Source organism: Tupaia chinensis, unplaced genomic scaffold (genome assembly GCF_000334495.1).
Source record: "Tupaia chinensis unplaced genomic scaffold, TupChi_1.0 Scaffold000627_1, whole genome shotgun sequence".
Classification (NCBI taxonomy): domain Eukaryota; kingdom Metazoa; phylum Chordata; class Mammalia; order Scandentia; family Tupaiidae; genus Tupaia; species Tupaia belangeri.
In genome coordinates this window covers 5,186,221-5,204,374 of record NW_006160147.1, presented here as the reverse complement: position 1 = coordinate 5,204,374, position 18,154 = coordinate 5,186,221, and the positions used below count along the sequence as shown (strand labels likewise).

At 54.2% G+C, this 18,154-nt stretch overlaps 1 protein-coding gene across 1 annotated transcript in view; it reads right to left on the bottom strand.

The window, feature by feature from the left end:
• Positions 1–9,268: 9,268 nt before the first annotated feature.
• The window catches only part of MAPKAPK2 (MAPK activated protein kinase 2), a gene marked incomplete at its 5' end in the record, with an annotated part of 54,069 nt that continues 45,183 nt past the window's right edge, over positions 9,269–18,154 (bottom strand). The window contains 9 exon segments of the mRNA XM_006159359.3: positions 9,269–10,903; positions 11,485–11,565; positions 11,645–11,730; positions 12,038–12,162; positions 12,542–12,617; positions 13,185–13,311; positions 13,765–13,844; positions 14,091–14,155; positions 14,323–14,462. Of these exon segments, the coding sequence (XP_006159421.2) occupies positions 10,760–10,903; positions 11,485–11,565; positions 11,645–11,730; positions 12,038–12,162; positions 12,542–12,617; positions 13,185–13,311; positions 13,765–13,844; positions 14,091–14,155; positions 14,323–14,462 (924 nt within the window).

The window sequence follows — 18,154 nt, the reverse complement described above, 5'->3', positions numbered from 1 at the left end:
CCTCTCGCGGCAGCCATCAGAGTCCTCCTTATGGTGAAGTCCTTTGCACACAGGCCACCTCCTTGGTGTTCCCTGAGAAGTGGGTCAGGTAACCTCAAGGTCAAACAACTGGAGGAGGCTGAATGAGGCTGAACCTCCAAGATTTGTCTTTGAGCCATTCTGCTGATACCCTCGACCCATATGCAAATAACCATAATGGTGTGAGTAGAACCACTGATGTGGGGAGAGGTGGAAGGAATCCCCTTGCCCCCTCTAAATCTGCCTTTCCAGTCACCCACAAGGCAGCCACGGGTGTGCATCTATCAGTTTGGGGAAGTCTTTGAATATCCTCTTATTCTTAGCTGATTTATTCTGTCCCTAGATTGCTCCACTGCTGACACCAACTCTTTCATGGACCTCTCGGTTAAAAAGCAATATGCAAAGCACATTCATTCACAAACCGATACTGTCTTTTTGGCAGAGCCTGTCAAAATCTAAAATGTGCATACCCTTCACTATAGCTATTCCACTTCTAGGAAGCTATCCTACAGAAACCCTTACACATGTGCTTAAAGACATTGTACCAGATCTTTGCAGCAACTACACCCAAAGTGAAAGAAATGATACAAACAAAACATCCATCAATAAACTGTGGCACTTCTGTACCTCCATACCATGGACCATTCCGTAGCTATAACAAATCATAACAATAAGATGAGCCAGCTGGAGTAGTGTGTAATTGACACTTCTACAGTGGCTGGGGCCACATGGGAGCCCGAGTTGGATTCCAGGCCCACCCTAAAAGTGGGTGCTGTGTCACATGCCTGCAGTCCCAGCTAATTAGGAGGCTGCAACAGGAGGATTATGACACAATGAGACCCCTTCTACATGTGTAGATCCACATGGCCAACAGCAGTTCAAATCCTAACCCCGACGGCTTGAAAAACATGTGCTTGTGTGCCCCAAATCCTAACAGGATGGAGAAATGGGGAAAGCACTGAGGCATGTTCATGCCGTTGAGAGGTGCTTTCTCCCTCCCTCTTGCCATCTGGTGAGCACACTCACCCCTCTGGCAATAAACTGTGTGTGAGTGCGCATGCGTGCGCATATGAGATAGTTCTGAATTCACCGATGAAAACTCATTGAGATGTATTAAGTTAGGAAAGCAAGTTCCACATTGTCTAATGGGTGTGAAGAAGTTCTGGAGAGGGGTCGCATGACAATGTGGTACATGAACTGCACTAAGAAAGGTCAATGGACCAGCCAGTGGCACAGCCTAACACAGCACTGTGGAGTGCTGGACCCACGTGGAAAGGTCGGGTTTGTGTCCTCAGGTCTTCCTTCGTACACATCCAGCTGTGTGTGTGTGTGCGTGCATGTCCCAGGGACCCAGCCTGGCTACGGAGGTACATAGCGACAGGAAGACCCTGGTGGGAAGTACCCTTTCTGTCTCTTTCTCTCCCTCACCTTCTCTCTCTCTCTCTCTCAAAATAAGCAAAGAAGAAACAAAATAAAAATGTGACAAGGGTAAATGTTGCTTTATGTATCTTATTGCAATTTTGTTAGAAAGCAAGTTTCTGGGAGCTAGCAGATGGCATAGTGGTTAAGGTACTGGACTCCCACATGGCTAACCACGGTTCTTGTCCCAGCTTCAAAATCACACTAGGCCCAAAATCTCAGAAGGATAATGGAGAAGACAGGATCATGGTGTGGCCACTGATCCAGAGGGTGATTTCTCACGTTCCCTCTCACTGTCTTTCTCTGGCCAACGCTCTTGCCCTATGGCAAAAAACAAAAACAAAAACAAAAACAAGTTGCTGAACAATATACCTAATGATTCCAATTATATTTATTACAGCCTTCAAAGAAATGTCTCAACTGGGTTTATAAGCATATATGTATCTAGATAAATTAATAGAAACTTTTGGAGTAGAAATCAAAGTAAAAATCAAGCTATTAAGAGTTGTTTCTGGGGGCTGGCAAGTGGCATGGTGGTTGAGGTGCTGGACTTCCACATGGCCGACCACGGTTCAAGTCTTGGACCTTGCCGCTTGCTTTCTCATTTCACCCCACCCCCCATCTCTTTCTCTCTCTGATCAAAATAAAAAATATAATAATGATGACAATAAATAAAATTAAATTAAATAATTGTTTTTTAAAAAACTTGTTTCTGGAACGGGAACTAGTGTAGTTGGGTGGGGAGAGATTACAGAGAGGAACTTCGCTGTCTCTCTGAGTGCGTGTGTATAAAACTTCATAATGTCTGAATTATCAATAGCACTTGCATGCATTCTTCAGATGTATCCACTCATCCAAAGGGTACTGGGAGCCACCCTGAATCAGCCATCCTTTTCAAAGCCTGGAATAAGCAGTTGAGCAGGATTTTTCATCTGCCTCTTCCTCTTCTGGCAGACTGGCTACAGAGTGGCCTGCCTTCATCCCCCTTTTCCTCCTGCCCCGGTCTCTCTCTCTCTCATGGGTGGGGGGTAGGGGGTGACAGGTGGGGTTACATTTTCACTATGAGGCCCATTTTCTTAGAACAGGTTTATGACCAGAAAAAGGAGACAGCTGGCTGCCAGAAAGCCATCGGGCCCTCTAGGTCTCACTACAAATACCAGAACTCTGCACAGACCAACCCAGGCTGCTAACCAAGGCACAGTCTGAGGCTCAGAGGAGATTGTGGTTTCTCTGCAAACTAAACCTTTGACTGGTCAATTCAGAACCATCGATCTCCAAATCAGAGTGTAAGGGCTGGGAGAACTGGGCTCATTCTGAAACTTGAGGCCTTATTACCCGCAGAGGCTCTGGCTGTTTGAGGAACAAGAAGCTCACAGCTGCCTGGGTTGAGGAAGGAGCGAGATCACGTTTCACGTGCACTGACGGCAGCCAGGGCTGGGGCCAGAGCCACCCAGTCACAGCCTGGGCCGATACTTTGCATATCCGGAGAACGCTGCTCCCTTCAGATCAGAGAGGTTAAGACGAGGATTTGGTCACACAGGGACTGAGAGACAGAACCAAAACCAAGGATGAGAGGAGGTCTTGAGAAGGGAGATAGGTAGCGGGGAAGGAGGAAAAGCCTGCCCAATATTTCACTTGCAAATCCTGGCAGGGGTATGAGATAAAGGCAAGAAACTTGACTGTCTCTGAAACCAAGCGAGTTCTGCAGACAGATGAATTTGCATGGCAGTCCTGGTCCCTAAGAAGTACTTACCACTCTCAGGTTCCATGCCCCTCAGGTTTCACAGTCTCAAGGCACACTTTCCCCTCCAAATATCCTGCAGGACTGATACCCAAAAGACATCCTGTCCAAGACTTTAGGTAGTAACTTTCCTTCAGAGCAATAATTATTCCCTCCCGAGGGTAGATGTAAATTCCAGGTAACCCCAGGCTTGAGATTTGGCTGTATTAAAAATAAAAACGTTGACGCTCAGGCCCATTGATTTGTACCAGGGAGGCTTCCAAGGGCTTCCCATTTAATATATTGAAGCGTGGGGCTAGAGAGTGGTGTAGTGGCAATAATGACACTGCAAGGCCAACCTCATGGAAAGGTTCTAGGTTCGTGTCCAGAGGCCTCCATGAGAACACCAGGTACTGGTATACCCATGACCCGGGGCTGGCTGAGGATAGAGGTGGATGATGGTGTGGGGACCTTGCAAGGGTGTTCTCTTTCATGGAAGAAATAAACTTTAAAATGAGCCAACTTCATAACACAGTGATAAAATATGATACATCAGAAGCCAGATTCTACATGGCCAATGATGGTCCAATTCTCAGTCCTGGTTTGAAAACTGCCCTAATGAGACAGAGAAATGGAGGTGAAGGGATTGCCCCACTGAGGATGCTTTCTCATTCTCTTTCTAGAAAAATGCAGGTGTCCTTTGGCAATAAAAACGTAATAAAATACATGCGTGTGAGTGTGTACATATACATACATATACACACACTGATGTGTGGACTAAGGACCACAGAGAAAGCTGCAAAGAGCTATGGCTTTCAGAGTCAACAGGTAGCATGGTGGTTCGGGCACTGGACTTCCATATGGTCGAGCGCGGTTCAAGTCCTGGACGTGGCAGCTCACTTTCTCTCTTCCTTTCTGTCTCTGTCTGGGGAGCAAAATTTAATAATAATTATTATAAATAAAATTAAATAGTTTTTTGAAGAGCTATGACTTCTTAGTGGCAGAGGTGAGAGGAGCAAGGAAACTCCTGACAATTCCTCATCCCACTCTTCCATGAGAGCCCCCAATTTCATGCAAAGTCATTTTCCTAAGATGTGTAACTACACTACCAATGAGCAAAGCTTAAGGTACAACTGTATAAGGCTTTTTGAAAAATTAATGAACTGAAAAATAAGTGGGAAGTCCCCATCAGACTATGTTCCCAAATTTTGGTTTTGGAAGAGCAAACATCATGAATGAGGGGAACCCAGGTTGCAGAAGCTGAAAAGAAAATGGGCAGGAAGCATCGAGGGCACCCCCTGAGGGGATAAACCAGATTTCCGTGGGCAAAACCCATGGTCGAAACCCATCCTGGAGAGAGAAGCAGATGGAAGTCCAGGCCAGAGCACAGAGCAGGCAGCCTAGACCCACAGACTGGGTTCTGCAAAGACCGGGAGCACTCATGGGGAGCCCTCCTCCACGCTGCTCCCACAGTGTCTGCTGTCAACCCGTCCTTCCAGCGCTGCTCCAGGGCTGCTGCGCGGCTCTGCCTGGTGGCTGACGGTGGCGCCACCTCCTGCACGACCACCTACCCTCCTGTTTTGGAGCATCGATTCCCCTGCCTCTGGTGTAGTGAAGTCTGCCCACTGCTCTGCCCTGAGCTCCGGAGGACGAGCCCACTTCTTCCCCATCCGGGTCTCCCAGAGTCCTGAGCACTGTGCATTAGGCAGTCCATGCTCGAGATGAGCCAAATCAAAATGCGGCGTCTTCACTCCCCGAGTTGCGGCTCAAAGTCTTCTCAAAGAGCAGCTCAGGACGAGTTACCGAAGCACTGATCCTGCCTGAATGGGGGCGGCTTCCACCTTAAACCTTCACACCCTGCCTGGGTAGGGGCAGGATCCATGTGACCCACTCCCAAGGAGGGCATGGATACAAGGGCTTCATCCAAATAGGCAATAAGGATTCCGGGTATTTCTTTCTTTTTAAATTTGCCTGACAATGCATGTGCTTGCCAGAGAGAGAAAGGAAGAAAGCACCTCCCTAGGGCATGGTCACACCACAATCCCTTCTCCTTCCTGTCAGGACTTTAGGAATGTGCTCACAAGTACTCAGTACATTTTTGAAGCTATAGTCAGACCCGAACCATGCAGTCAGCCATGTGGGATCCAGCTGCCTTAACCGCCAAGCCACTGGCATGTTTTTTTAACCTCACTCCTCTCTCGTCTCAAAGTCTCTAGGGTCCTGGCCAACTGTCTGGGTCCTCCCCTTCACTGTCTGGAGCAGTGTCAATGTGCCCAGGCCTGTGGATGCAGGGACAGGACAGACAGGGCTGCTCACTGGGCACACAGACATCTGGTACCCCTCGGCTATAGCTTGAGGGCAGGAACCGGTAGTGGGCTTGAAGGGGTGGGGGGAGCAAGCGCCTGGGGTTTGGCGGTTTCGTATTGCGGGAGGGGTCTGAGGTCAGCACAAGAGCCCCCAGCACTGGACACGGATGTCCCTATAGAAGAGCAGCTACTCCTAAACTCAGCCAGACCCACCCTGGGATGGCCAAGGCTTCTAACTGGCTTCAGTAGACAGGTCAGAAGGGGTGGGATCCCGGGCAGAGGATACAGAGCGTGCTCCCACACCCCTGCCCCACTCTAACCCAGCCGGTGAGTCCCAGGCACATTAGTTCACCTCCTGGGGGAGTGGGTCAGGCATTTTCCCTAGTCACCAACCCCATCCTGCCTTGAGTAACTGAATTTCCTTTATACCCCACAGACCTGCCCGCAGCCTACCCACCTGTCGTTTGCAGCCCTCCACGCTTCCTGCCTCCAACCCAGACAAAGGGAAGCCTCACATTTACTGTTAATGTTTACCAACTGCCAACCCCAAGGCTCGGGGACCCACCCGCCACTCAGGGCAGGCAGACCCAGCCCAGACAGAAGAGGTTACCTGTGCCCACAGAGGGGTGGGGCTCCCCCACGGACAAAGGCTGCCAGGCACCTGGCATTATCTCATGAATTCTTCACAATGGCCACAGGGCCTAGTGCCCCCACTGCACAGGAAAGGTTAGTAAATCCCTCAGTGGGGAGGAATCCAGTCCACCTCCTCCCTCACCGTGAGGCCTTCCAGGTGCTCTCTCCACGAAGCTCTGAATCTGGACCCAGGACAGATACGCCTGACCCTGGGCAAGTCACTCCACTTCTCTGGGCCCACGTTTCCTCCCAGGGGAAATGGAGACTAGCCCGACTACCCAAGGGCTTGACATGACCAACAGCTCAGGGGCTAACAGACATGGGCACCTAGCAGGTGCCCAGGAGCATCCGCAGCCCCTTGGGACCCACACCACTGCCGGGCATTCAGGAAGCCACACCCCTACACACCTGAGCAAGCCAGCGTCTGCCTTTAGGGACAAGTCTCCACTGTCTCCCACCACGGGCTCAGCAGGAGATGGGTAAGTTCTCCTGAGATCACAGGGCCATCCCAGCAGAGAAGCTCAGGGTGTGGCAGAGGGAAGACAGGCCCAGCCAGACTCTGCTCACAGTGCATGACCCCTCCTGGTCCGTCGCCCCAGCCACCTTCCCTGACAGCCACCCAGGCTGCTTCCTCACTGACCAGTGTCTGCCTGAGCGGGACTCATCTAACAGGCAAGGAACTGAATCGCAAGGGTCCACACTGGGGCACCAGAACGAGAAGGCGGTAACATGAGTCTGTGGAGCAGAAATGGTCCCCAGAGACCCCTGACCCTAGGCCCTGGACCTAACTGTTACATGCCAAATGGGCTTAAAGACAGGCAGATTACCCTGGATTATCTGGGTGGTCCAATGTCATTTTATCACTTAACCTGCACAGCTGGTGGCGTGGTGGTGGAGGCAGTTAGACCTCCACATGACCAGCCACATGGTTTGAGTCCTGAACTTCGTATTTTGAAAAACATGCCAGTGTGGGACCAACAGTTAGCATAATGGCTATGTGGTTGGACTCCCATGTAGTTGACTGTGGCTTGAGTCCCGGACCCAGTGGTTTGAACTCACACCAGGCGCGTGTGCCTGCATGCCCAAGATCCCAAGAGGAGAATGGAAGTGAAGGGATTGCGGTGGGAGGTGATTTCTCGCTGTCTCTCTGTCTCTGTCTTTCTGGCGAGCACACCCACCCTATAGCAAAGACCTCTCCAAAAAAAAGAAAAGAAAAAGAAAAATATGCTGGTCATGTACATGTGTGCCCAAAATACCAAAAGGAGAAATGGAGAAGGGATTGCAGCGTGACCTTGCCCCTGGAGAGGGGGCGGGGCACTTCCTCACTTTCCCTCTCTATGAGCACATTTGCCTTCTGGCAAGAAAAAACAAAAAGCCAGAACCCTTCCTCGCTGGGACAGTGAGGACAGCGGGATCACAGAGATGTCAGAGAGATGCGGGTTGCTTCCACGACTGAGGAGGGCTGCAAGCCAGGGGACATGAAAAGCCCCTAGGAACTGGGGAAGGCGGGAAGGCACGGACTCAGAGCCTCCCAAGAGGACTCAGCCCTCTGTGACCTTGATCTTAGCCCGGGGACGGCCAGACTTCAGGCCTGCACAAACAGTGGTGAAAGCGTGTTGTCCAAAGCCACGTGTTCTGGGGTAGCAGAGACCAGCAGCCTCAGAAGCCAGAGAGCTCTCCTGGCTTCCTTCTCCTCCCCGACTCCCTTCCTGCCAGCCCTCCTCCCATCCCTTTGTCCCCTTAGGCTCTTCTCATGTCTGATCCTTTCATGAGAGCAGACTAAATAACCGGGTTTCTCTGAAAGCAAAACCTCATGCTGGGTAAGTTTAAGCAGCGGTTTCTAGGGTCTGAAAGGAAGGAACCAACCTCAGCGACCCATTCAGGAGTCACGGAGGAGGTCACGGGGCCACTGTCCCCATGAGCTGGCAGTGGAGACGTGATCTGGGTGGTGATGTGATTTGGGTGGTGATAGATGAGCAAGCCTGTCCTCCAGGAAGTGGCAGGTTTAGGGCAGAGAGCATCCTCGGCTTGGGATCCTGAGGGCTGAGCCCTAACCCTAATCACAGCTGTGTGACCTCCAGCACATGCCTGCACCCTCAGGGGCAATTTCCGCAGTCACAGAACCGCGGCCTTTCTCCCCTGGCCGCTCTGAGGATCCTGTAAGGAAATGGAGGTGGGGGCAACCAGCAGTTAGCGTAATGGCTATGTCGCTGGACTCCCACGTAGTCGACCGCGGTTCGTGTCCCAGACCTGGTGGCTTAAAACTCACGCCAGGCGCGTGTGCGCGCGTGCCCAAGATCCCGAGAGGAGAATGGAGGAGAAGGGAATGCGGCGTGACCATCCCCCCTGGGGGGTGATTTCTCGCTTTCTGTCTCTATGTCTCTCTCTGTCTGTCTGGCGAGCACACGCGCCCTATAGTGAAAATCTCTCCAAATAAATAAATAAATAAATAAAAGAGCAGTTACTTCTCTGAGAGAATGGTGGTGACTGCTACTAAAAAAGAAAATGGAGGTGGGGTGACGAAGGGCATGCCGTTTCCCACGCTGCCTGGGAGGGAGGTGAGCAGTGGGGTTGGGAGGTCTCCCCAAGGCTCTGCTGCAAATTCGTTCCCCTGGGATCTCCAACACCCACCCCCCCTGCCTTTTTACCTGTGCTGTGAGGAGAATGGGTCACATGACCCCAGAGGTAGAATACAATACTTAGGTCTCTTCCTGGGCCCTGTCGCCCCCTTCTGGAACTCTCAGGTACTACACCAACCTGCTCCCCAGGTGTCTCCCAGGATTCCAACCAAATTCATCACCCCCTCTCCACTCCTGGCCCAGCCAGCCCTGGCCCAGCCAGCCCTGGCCCAGCCAGCCAGCTTCCCCAGCTTAAGGGTCCAGCAAAGCAGCGGTACAGGTCAAGTAGGTTAAAGAATCAAATGGCGGAAGCAGCTTGGCTCCCAGCGTGGAAAGGGGTACTGCTCCCAAGTTCCTGACCCCACCCCAGGGGAGCAGCTCTCACTATCCCTACCCTGACACAGCCAAGGGGTCCCAAAGGGTCTGCAGGCCTTCCGCCCTCTCCCCCAGGACACCCGAGCTAAGAAGAGTAGGAGGTGGGAGGCGGGGGGTGGGAGTGTTGAGGGCCTGAGCCCCAGGAAGGAAGAGAAAGAAAAACTCTCAACTATTAAATCTGTTTAGTAAAGACGATTTCATACAAAACAACAACAGTTTACAATAATCGAGTGCTGGGCACACCGTCAGGGACGAGGAGGTGCAGCACCCCGCCCTTCCCCAACCCAGAGAAGGTCCTGGGTGGCCTCACCCCTGTCCCTGAGGGAGATGAAAACTGAAGTCTTCCTGTCACCCCCTCCCCCAAAAGCAGGGGAGTGCGGGACTTGGCACAGTGGGTCTCTCCCTGCTGACCCCACCTACGCTGGGGAGGCCCTCCTCTCACTGGCCTGGACACATGGAGAGGGCTGTCGGGATATGGCAGGTGGCCAGTGGGCGGGGGCAGTCGGGACATCTTTGGTGCGAAGACTCCCCCCACCCATTGGGTCACACCGTGGGAACTGGAGGGAGGACCACTTGGTCCTGCTGTGACCCACGAGGGGCAGCTGATGGATGCCAGGGCCCAGGAAAGACGCAAATGCAGAGGCTCCGCCCACGCTGCCTGCTCCACTCTCCTAGGGTGCTGAGAGCCACCGCACTGAGATGGCTGAACATTTAGGGGACAGACAGCGCAGGTTAATGATGGCAAGGAGGGGAGCAGAGAGGTTATTCGGTAGTCCAGCGCCTCAGAGGACCTAGGACCAGCACTAGATGGGGAGAGGGGGTCCTGGGGTGGGAGGCCCCATCTTCCTGGTCGCTGTGCCTGTGCCCAGTCACTCCCCTCTGCCTCTGGACCGGCTAACAGGCAGGCACAGGGGCCTGGTGCAGCAGGCAGGCTTCCCAGGCACTTTGGCAGGCCCAGCATGGGCGGGGCGAGGGGGGAGGGAGGAGGCTGGGGTGGGGGCAGAGTGGGGGAGACTCCTGAGTCACAGCAGGCCCCTCCCTGCCCCAGTCCCTCACATGCACAGTCCTGGCAGACCCGGGCATGTGCACACGCGTGCGTGCACGCACACACACACACACACACACACACACACTCACTCCTGTCTGTCTGGCCTACTGGGCCATCTGGGGTTCCAGTGGAGGTGAGTGCATCCTTCTCCCAGGGTGGCCTTGAGCTCCCAGCATGCCTGAGCTGAGGGGACCCCAGGCTGCAGTGAGGAAGTAGGAGGGAGGCTGGGACAAGACAGGGACAGTCCCTACAACGGCATCCACAAACGCCCTTTAACGAGCCCCAAACTGCAACACCCAGGGAGGAAGGGGGCTGGTAGGAAGGATGGGTGGGGAAAAGGACAATAAAAGAAGTTCCATAAAAATTCTAAGTCAAATTACTGATAAAATTGCAAAATACAACAGGTCCAAGAACACCCTGCTCCCCTCTCCGCAGCTGCCCACCCTCCCAGCCTCTCCCGCTCTGGGTGGCCAGAACCAAAGGCAGGACTTGGCCACCAACGCGGTTCCAGCTCCACACAGCTGAGGACGAGGAGGCAGAAGCGGCCAGTCTGTGTCTCGTGTAAAAAATATATTCCTGTAGAGTCTCTGCTGTCCTCCGGCAGCGGGAGGGGCGCGGCAGCTCAGTGCGCCAGGGCTGCCGCCTCCAGGGCCCGGGCTTTCTTCCGCCTCTTCAGAAGCAGAGGGTTGGATGCATCTTCGATCTTCTTTATCTTGATCTGCTCGTAGTCGACGCGCATTGTGGCCAAGGCACTGGTCATCTCCTCCTGGGGGTTGGGGACAGGGACGCGCAGGAAGAAATCACAGGACGGGAGGAGAGAAAGCAGAGGAGAGGGGTGAGACGCAGACATGGGCGGGGATGGGGCAGGGCAGCAGGTGGGGCAGAGAGGGGGGGGGACAGCCCGTCAGCAGGTCTGCAGTCTGTCCACAGCCTAGCCCACCCAGGACTGGGTCAGCAGCGTGCCCGCCAGTCGCTGCTCTCCCAGTACCCCCACGGTAACCTCCCAGGACTACTGAGAGTGCAGACCGAGTCAGGGCACTAGGTGGGTCTATCCCTGCGGTCACCAGCTGTGTGACTCTGAGCAGGTCCCCTCTTTTGACCTCAGTTTCCTCATCTGCAAAATGAGGAGCTCACAGCAGGTGACCTCCTCCTTTAGGTCCTGTTGGGAGACCACAGGAACAGAGGGCTTAGAGCAAACAGCCGCAGCCAGAACAGGGACAGGAACAGACGCCTGTGCTACAGCCTGGGCAGGGAAGTGGCTCAGAGCCGCTCTCCTCGAAAGGGAGACTCCCACCAGTACACTCCCCCACCCCAGTGCTCACCCCGGCCACACCAGAGGCACCTCACCTTGACGTCCTCCCACCGCTCCTTGTCCTCCTTCAGGACTCGGCTGGTGTGCAGCGGGGTCTGAGGGACCTTCGTTGATTGCTGAGGAGAGAGACCAGGGTGTGATGTGACAGAAGGCTGAGGACAGTCCCCGGACCCAGAGTTCCCAGCTGCCCCATACCATGATCCAGGGGTGGTTCATGAACTCCGTGATGGTCATTCTCTGCGTGGGCTCTGTCTTCAGCAGGTTCCGGATGAGCATCTTAACTGTGGGAGAGGAGGGGACACGCCAGCTCAGGGCACTCTCCCTGCCCTGCCCCTTCCCCATGTTCAGGGTCTCAGGGGAGGAGATGCACGGACACACAGACTGCCCAGGGAGCAGCGGGCCCCAGGGATCATGTGGCCACTGTGGCTGACAGGCACTGTGCAATGCTGTGGTCTGACTCTGCTCCGGGCCCTTCTCCCAGACAGGGCCCACCAGGGACACCTCATAGCTACGTCACTCATGTTAAGATGGACACCCACACACGTGTGCACACATAAACTCACGACTCCTGTCCTGAAAGGCTCCTACCTTCCTCCGACACTTCTGACCACTCTGGGTTGGGGAATTCATACTGGCCCATTCGAATGCGTGTCTTCATGCCCGGGGAGATGGCGAGGCCGTGGTTGGAGTAGAAGGGGGGGTAGCCACACAGCCTGTGTCGGGTGGAGACAAGAAGAGAGGGACAGCACTGCTGTTACTTAGGGACCCTACGCCAGGAACAGGTGACAGACGAGCTTCTCCTCGCAGAAATTACGGGTAAGTGGGCGTACCGACTGCCCACACAGGCTTCACACACAAAGCCAAGGACAGGCCCAGGAATCTAACACACTAAGCGTCCAAACCATAGCTTCCCGGCCTCTCAGCCACCTTCTCCCCACCATGTGGCCATGAGAATCCATGAAGCACAGGTGGGGGGGGGGGCAAGAGGATTCCCAGGGACATCCCCCATCCAAAAGGGTATGCTAGCATCCACTCCTCTAGTCCTGGAGACGTACAGACCTCCCCGGCCCCGGCCCTCCCTGGGCCACTCACAGGATGTACATGATGACACCCAAGGACCACATGTCACAGGACTTGTCATACTTCTCTGGGCCCAGCACTTCTGGAGCTGCAAGACAAAGGTCAGTGTGGGTGGGCCTGTGGCCTACCCCAGCTTCTCTGTCAGGGCTGCACCCCATCCTGATCTTTCAACCCAGAGTGAGGGACAGGAATGGGGGGCAGGAGGATGGGCCATGCCCTGGTCCTAGGCAGGAGCAGGAGAGCAAAGTGCCCTGCAAAAGAGGCCCTGGAACCGGGACCTGCAGATGAAGAGGCATGTGGACTACGAGGGCTTTCGGGCCCACATGGTCCACTGAACGCGGCAACATGCTTTGAGAGTTTATTCTGTGCCTGTCGGCCAGGGCCTCGGAACCAGATCCGCAGAGAATCTGATGGATGAGGGCCCTTCTCGGGAAGAGCATACGTGTGGCCCGAGCCCTGCCTGTAACCCAGGCAGTTTCTGCCATTCTGTGTCCCAGCTTAACAAGCCTACTCCCACCAGGCCACGTTGGAACCGGCACCAGAAAGGGCCAGCAGGCCACGACTCCTAGGATCTGCGGCCCCCTGAGTCCTGCAAAGGACAGGGTGAGAAAAGTTCTGGGGAAAGACTAGGTCCCTGGGCTTCCTCTGGACGTACCCACATAGTACGGCGTGTAACAAGGAGTGGTCAGAGAGTTGTGGCTGGTGGTCTCCTTGGCAAAGCCGAAGTCGGTGAGTTTGAGGATGGCGTTGGGCCTTTTGGAGGTGTACAAGAGATTCTCAGGCTGTGGAGAAGAAGAGGAATAAACGGCAGCCCTGCTCAACTGGGAGGCGCTGTCTACCACACCCTCTCTTCCTTCACTCATCCAACAATCATGGGCCTCACCCCATGAGAGCATCCGCCTTTGTGGTTTACGGAGCACGTGGGGATGACAGACTGACACGCAGACAAGTAGTTAGCCATGCAGGGACAGAAACACCAAGGGTGTGACAGTGAGGTTCTGACCAAGAGGAACCACAGGCTGGCTGTGGCCAGAGAGGCCTTCGCAGCTGGGTTTGTGGGTTGGTAGTGGGCAGAGAGGGCAGGGCCCTCCAGGGAAGAGGCTGGCACACTGCCTCAGTCTGCTGTCAGGAACCAGAAGCGAAGGTGCAAGGTGACTTGGCATCCTTTTGTGGGTTTGTCACAGCCCTGCCCCCAAGGCCTCACCAGCACCCTGCTCGGGGTCTAAACCGCGTACCTTGACATCCCGATGAGCAATGTTGATGGAGTGCAAATACTGGATGGCCTCGCCAATGCTCTTCATGATTTCCGATGCTTCTGTGGAGACGCGAGGAGGTGGGGGCAGGAGAGGTTGCAAAGCTGTGCCATTAGGTTTGCAAACCCGGTCCACCAGCGCCACCGTGCAGCCTGAGGCTCTGATGCACACACAGACGCAGGCTGCAAGCTGGAGGAGCAGGAGGAGCAGCAGCCCAAGGCCTCTGCCCCAAGAGTAGGCACTGCCAGCCCGGCGAACCCACTACCCCACCGGCCTGAGGCTGCTCCCACTGCGCAGCTTCTTCCTACCTCTTTCGGTGAATGCCTGGTCTCCTCGATCCTGGATTCGGCTGAAGAGCTCGCCACCATCCAAGCTGAAACAAAGCCACGGTGAGATCTCGGGACACTTACCCCACCGCCACTCTCCACCACCCCCAGAAGGCATCGAGCTTGCATTTCAGGCTTCAGGGTCCCCATCCAGGCGGTCCTCAGAGGGTGAGGGGGGTCTATGCGGGCAGAGAAGCGACAGCCAGCTGCTCACCACTCCATGACGATCAGCAGGCATTTCCTCCCCGCGTACAGGTTCTCGTAGACGTCCACAATGCGGACGATGTGGGGGCACTGGGAGGCCCGCCAGTGCAGCTCCACCTCCCTGCGGGCCTTGGGGCAGTCCTGCAGCATCTGCACAAACAAACGCCTCCTGAGTCGCTGGCCTGCCCCAGCTTGCACTGCCCCGCCTGGGCCCGTTCCAAGACCCTGGCCCAGAGCCCAGACACCCCTACTGATGCATCATAAGCCCCCCCCCACTCCTGCCTACCCACACTCCCCCTGGGCATTCACCCTGCCTTCCCTTCTCTTCAACCCTATGAGGCACCTGCAGCTCCCTTATTCGCTAAATAAAACCACAACTGGGACCAGCAGATGGTATAATGGTTATGTTGCTGGACTCCCACATAGTCAACCCTGGTGCGAGTCCCAGACCCAGCGACTTAAACTCATGCCGGGTTCGTGAGTGTGCATGCCCAAGATTCTGAGAGGAGAATGGAGAAGAAGGGATTGCGGTGTGGCCATCCCCACGGGGGTGGGTGGTGGGTGGGTGGTGGTGGTGATTTCTCTCTTTCTGTCTCTGTCTTTCTGGCGAGCACATGCACCCTATAGCAAAAACCTCTCTTTGAAAAAAAAAAAAAAGGAAAGAACCAAAAAACTCAACTGTCCCTTCTTGGGACCTTTTCAGATAGACCAAGACAAGCTCCCATAAGGCCATTCTGTCCAGCTGAGCCTTTCTCCAGCTGAAGGGACAAAGCCCATTCTGAAGGCAGGCAGCACTCAGGGATTAAAAGACAGACGGGCAACGGAGAGAAAGACGGACAGAGAAAAGCCAGTGCAATCATGGGAAGGGGCTGGAGAGCAGGGAGACTCCGGAATCCGTAGGAAGAGGTGCCACCGAGGTGGCTCAAGCCCTGCACCCCACATGCAGAGCAACGCACTGTCTAGCTCTGTATTTACTTCATTTAACCAACAGATGGCCAGGAGCCGACGGGAAGTTGGCCTGAATCCTGGTTCTTACTCAGTGCCACCATGACTAGTCACCGAACCCCCCAAGCCTTGTCTGTGACCCTCTTTTTCCCTGGCCAAGGTGCCCGTGGTACAGAGGGAGGCCGGCCCCTCACCAGCCCCAGGGCTCGATCTTGACTGGTCCCGGTAGACCTATTGGTCCCAGACCCTGTGCTAGAGACTGGCTTGGGAACAAGCCTCAGACCCAGCTGGCTGAGACTTCCTAAGAAACCTGAAGGGAGCACAGGAACCTATGTCATCTCTCCTATGTGTGACAGCTGGGGCCATGGCAGTCACCTCGGTACCAACAAGGGGCCAGACTAAGAGAACACACCAGCACACGGAGGGAGGCGACCAGACAGACAGGAGCTACCTGGCCCCTGCAGACATCACCGAGCACCCCTCCTGGCTTCTTTTGAGTAAGATCAGAAACTCTCTTTACTAGGTAAACTGCTAAATTACTTGGAGCCAGAAGCATCCTGGTACACCTCTTCTTTGTCAACTAGTGGTAAGAGCTTCCTTTGCACAGATCTGTTACAAGGATGAAGCGAAGTATTTCTACAATCACCCAGCCGAGTGCGGCTCGCTAATGACTGCCAGAGGCCACGCCGCAGGCTGGAGGAGCTTTTATTAGCTGAACACTAAGCGCGTGACACAGATGCCAAAACAGGACTTCCCATCTCTGTGGGAAGTCAAGACTAGCCCTACACAGTCCACACTCCAAGAGCTTCGGACACTTAGGGGCTGAGAGTGTCAGGGGTCAGTCAGCCTGGGAAGGAGGACGGGCACTGGGAAGATACGGGGCAGGGAAAAGAGCAAAAAAAAGCATGGACGAGACGATGTAGAGCTGGGCGGGTGGCCATGCTGCCGGGAGAGCGACAAGGCCTGCTAGAACGTGCAGGAGGTCCGGTGAATAAGACCAGATGGCCTAGATGGGACTGATTACAGAGGGCCGTGAGTGAAGGGCAAGCAGGAATTTACAACGACAGAGCCGCATGCACTTATGCCAGAGGTCCCTGAGGAGCTGAGCTTTTCCATGACACTAAAAGCCTTCACAGGGTGAGGGAGCTGGGGCCCAGAGCAGCAGTGGGACCAAGGCTGTTGCTCAGGAAAAGCAGAGCCAGGGTTGGAATTCAGACCCTGTAGACTCCAAAGCCCACACCTCATAGAGGCTGGAAGCCCAGGTGTTCAAACCCCTTTTGCAGAGGCAATTCTTACAGAGGTGCCCAGAGGGTATGGACAGCTAGAAACTAGCACGGAGCTGGCCAGGACGCAGGCGGAAAGTCCCCGTGGGGTCACACTGCCACCTTGTGGCCAAATGAAGACACTGCATAGGTCCTGAGTTGCTCAACTAATACATTCATCGGGATAGACAAGAAAAACATTTTTACTTTTACTTTTCCAGGCTCTAAGAGGCGCAAGAAGAGATATATAATTCAATACCACAAGCATTTACTGAGCCTCTACTACAGGCCATGCTTGTGCTGAATGTCAAGTAGTCCTGACCTGAAAAAGCTCAGGCTACTGAGGTGGGGAGGGGCCAGCTATTAGGTATTAAGATAGATAGATGGATAGATACTAACTTTTACCCATTATAAACAGAAAATGTTTACAATCCAGTTAGGTAATGTGCTGCTAAGTGTAAGTTCGAGTCCAACAGTCAGTTTCTAGCACAGCCAAGCAGGGAGGACATCTATCGCCCCCTGCAGGTACACAGGAACAAAGGCCCAGAGGGGAAGACAATGTCAAATTTACCGGAACAGAGGCAATGTGCGGTCATGGATTTACAGTCAGGAGAGACTTGGACCTGAAGTTTGCCAATCTCTGGGGCATACCTTGGAGAGGTGGCTACCTTTCTGAGCCTGTTCCACGCCTACGAGGGCACTGAGACCTGCCTCGCCTCCTCCCTCAGACAGCCGTGTCAGCATCTAGTGGAGTACCGCATCTAGTCCTGCCGTACCGGAACGCCACTCTGCAGCAGCGTCACCAGCCAAGCTGTAGGTTGGGCTTGTGTCTTCGGCCCGGAGGTGGGGGCCACCACCCTCCCGTCTAACCAACCAGAGCCGTGCAAGTGAGGACTCTCCATGGCCCAAAGCTAAGGTCAACACCCCCTCCCCAGCACCCTGAGCCCGGAGTGCTCACTCTGAGTTCTTTCTGCCTAAGATGCCTTGGACTGTGTGGCTAATGCCAAAAGAAAATCTGCGTCAGGAAACCTGGGTTCACGTTAGCACTTCCAGGCTCACACAAGCTCTGCCCATTACAGGAGACAGACTGGGCTTTGGAATCTCAGGCACCTGGAGCCCCAGTCCTGCACCTCACTGTCAGGCAAGCCAACGGACCATTCTGAAAAGGGTTTCTCATCTGTAAAATGGCGTTGGACTCTGTGAAACAACAACTTTGAAGGTGCTTCACAAATACTACATGGGTACTTGTCACTTCAAATGTTATCACTTGGAGGCCAGATGGTGGCACAGCAGCACTAGTCTCTGCGAGGCTGACCCATATGGGAAGGTTCCGGGTTTAAATCCTGAGACCTCCCTGAACATGGTAGGCACATGCATGCCAGTGACCTGGGGTTGGACCAAGGCATCAAGGCCCAGTGGGGGTGCTATCTCTGTCTCTCTCTGTCTCACTCCTGCTCATGGAAGAAATAAACTTTTTAAAATTACTATTTTGCTTGTTTACCCCTTATCTCCCCAACTGGCGTTTCTGGAGGGCAAGATCTGATCTTATTTCTATTTACTCCCTCCCGTCTTCCTGCCCTCAGTCACTGGCTGAGGTCTTTTTTAGTTTTTTGTTTGTTTTTTTTTTTTTTTTTT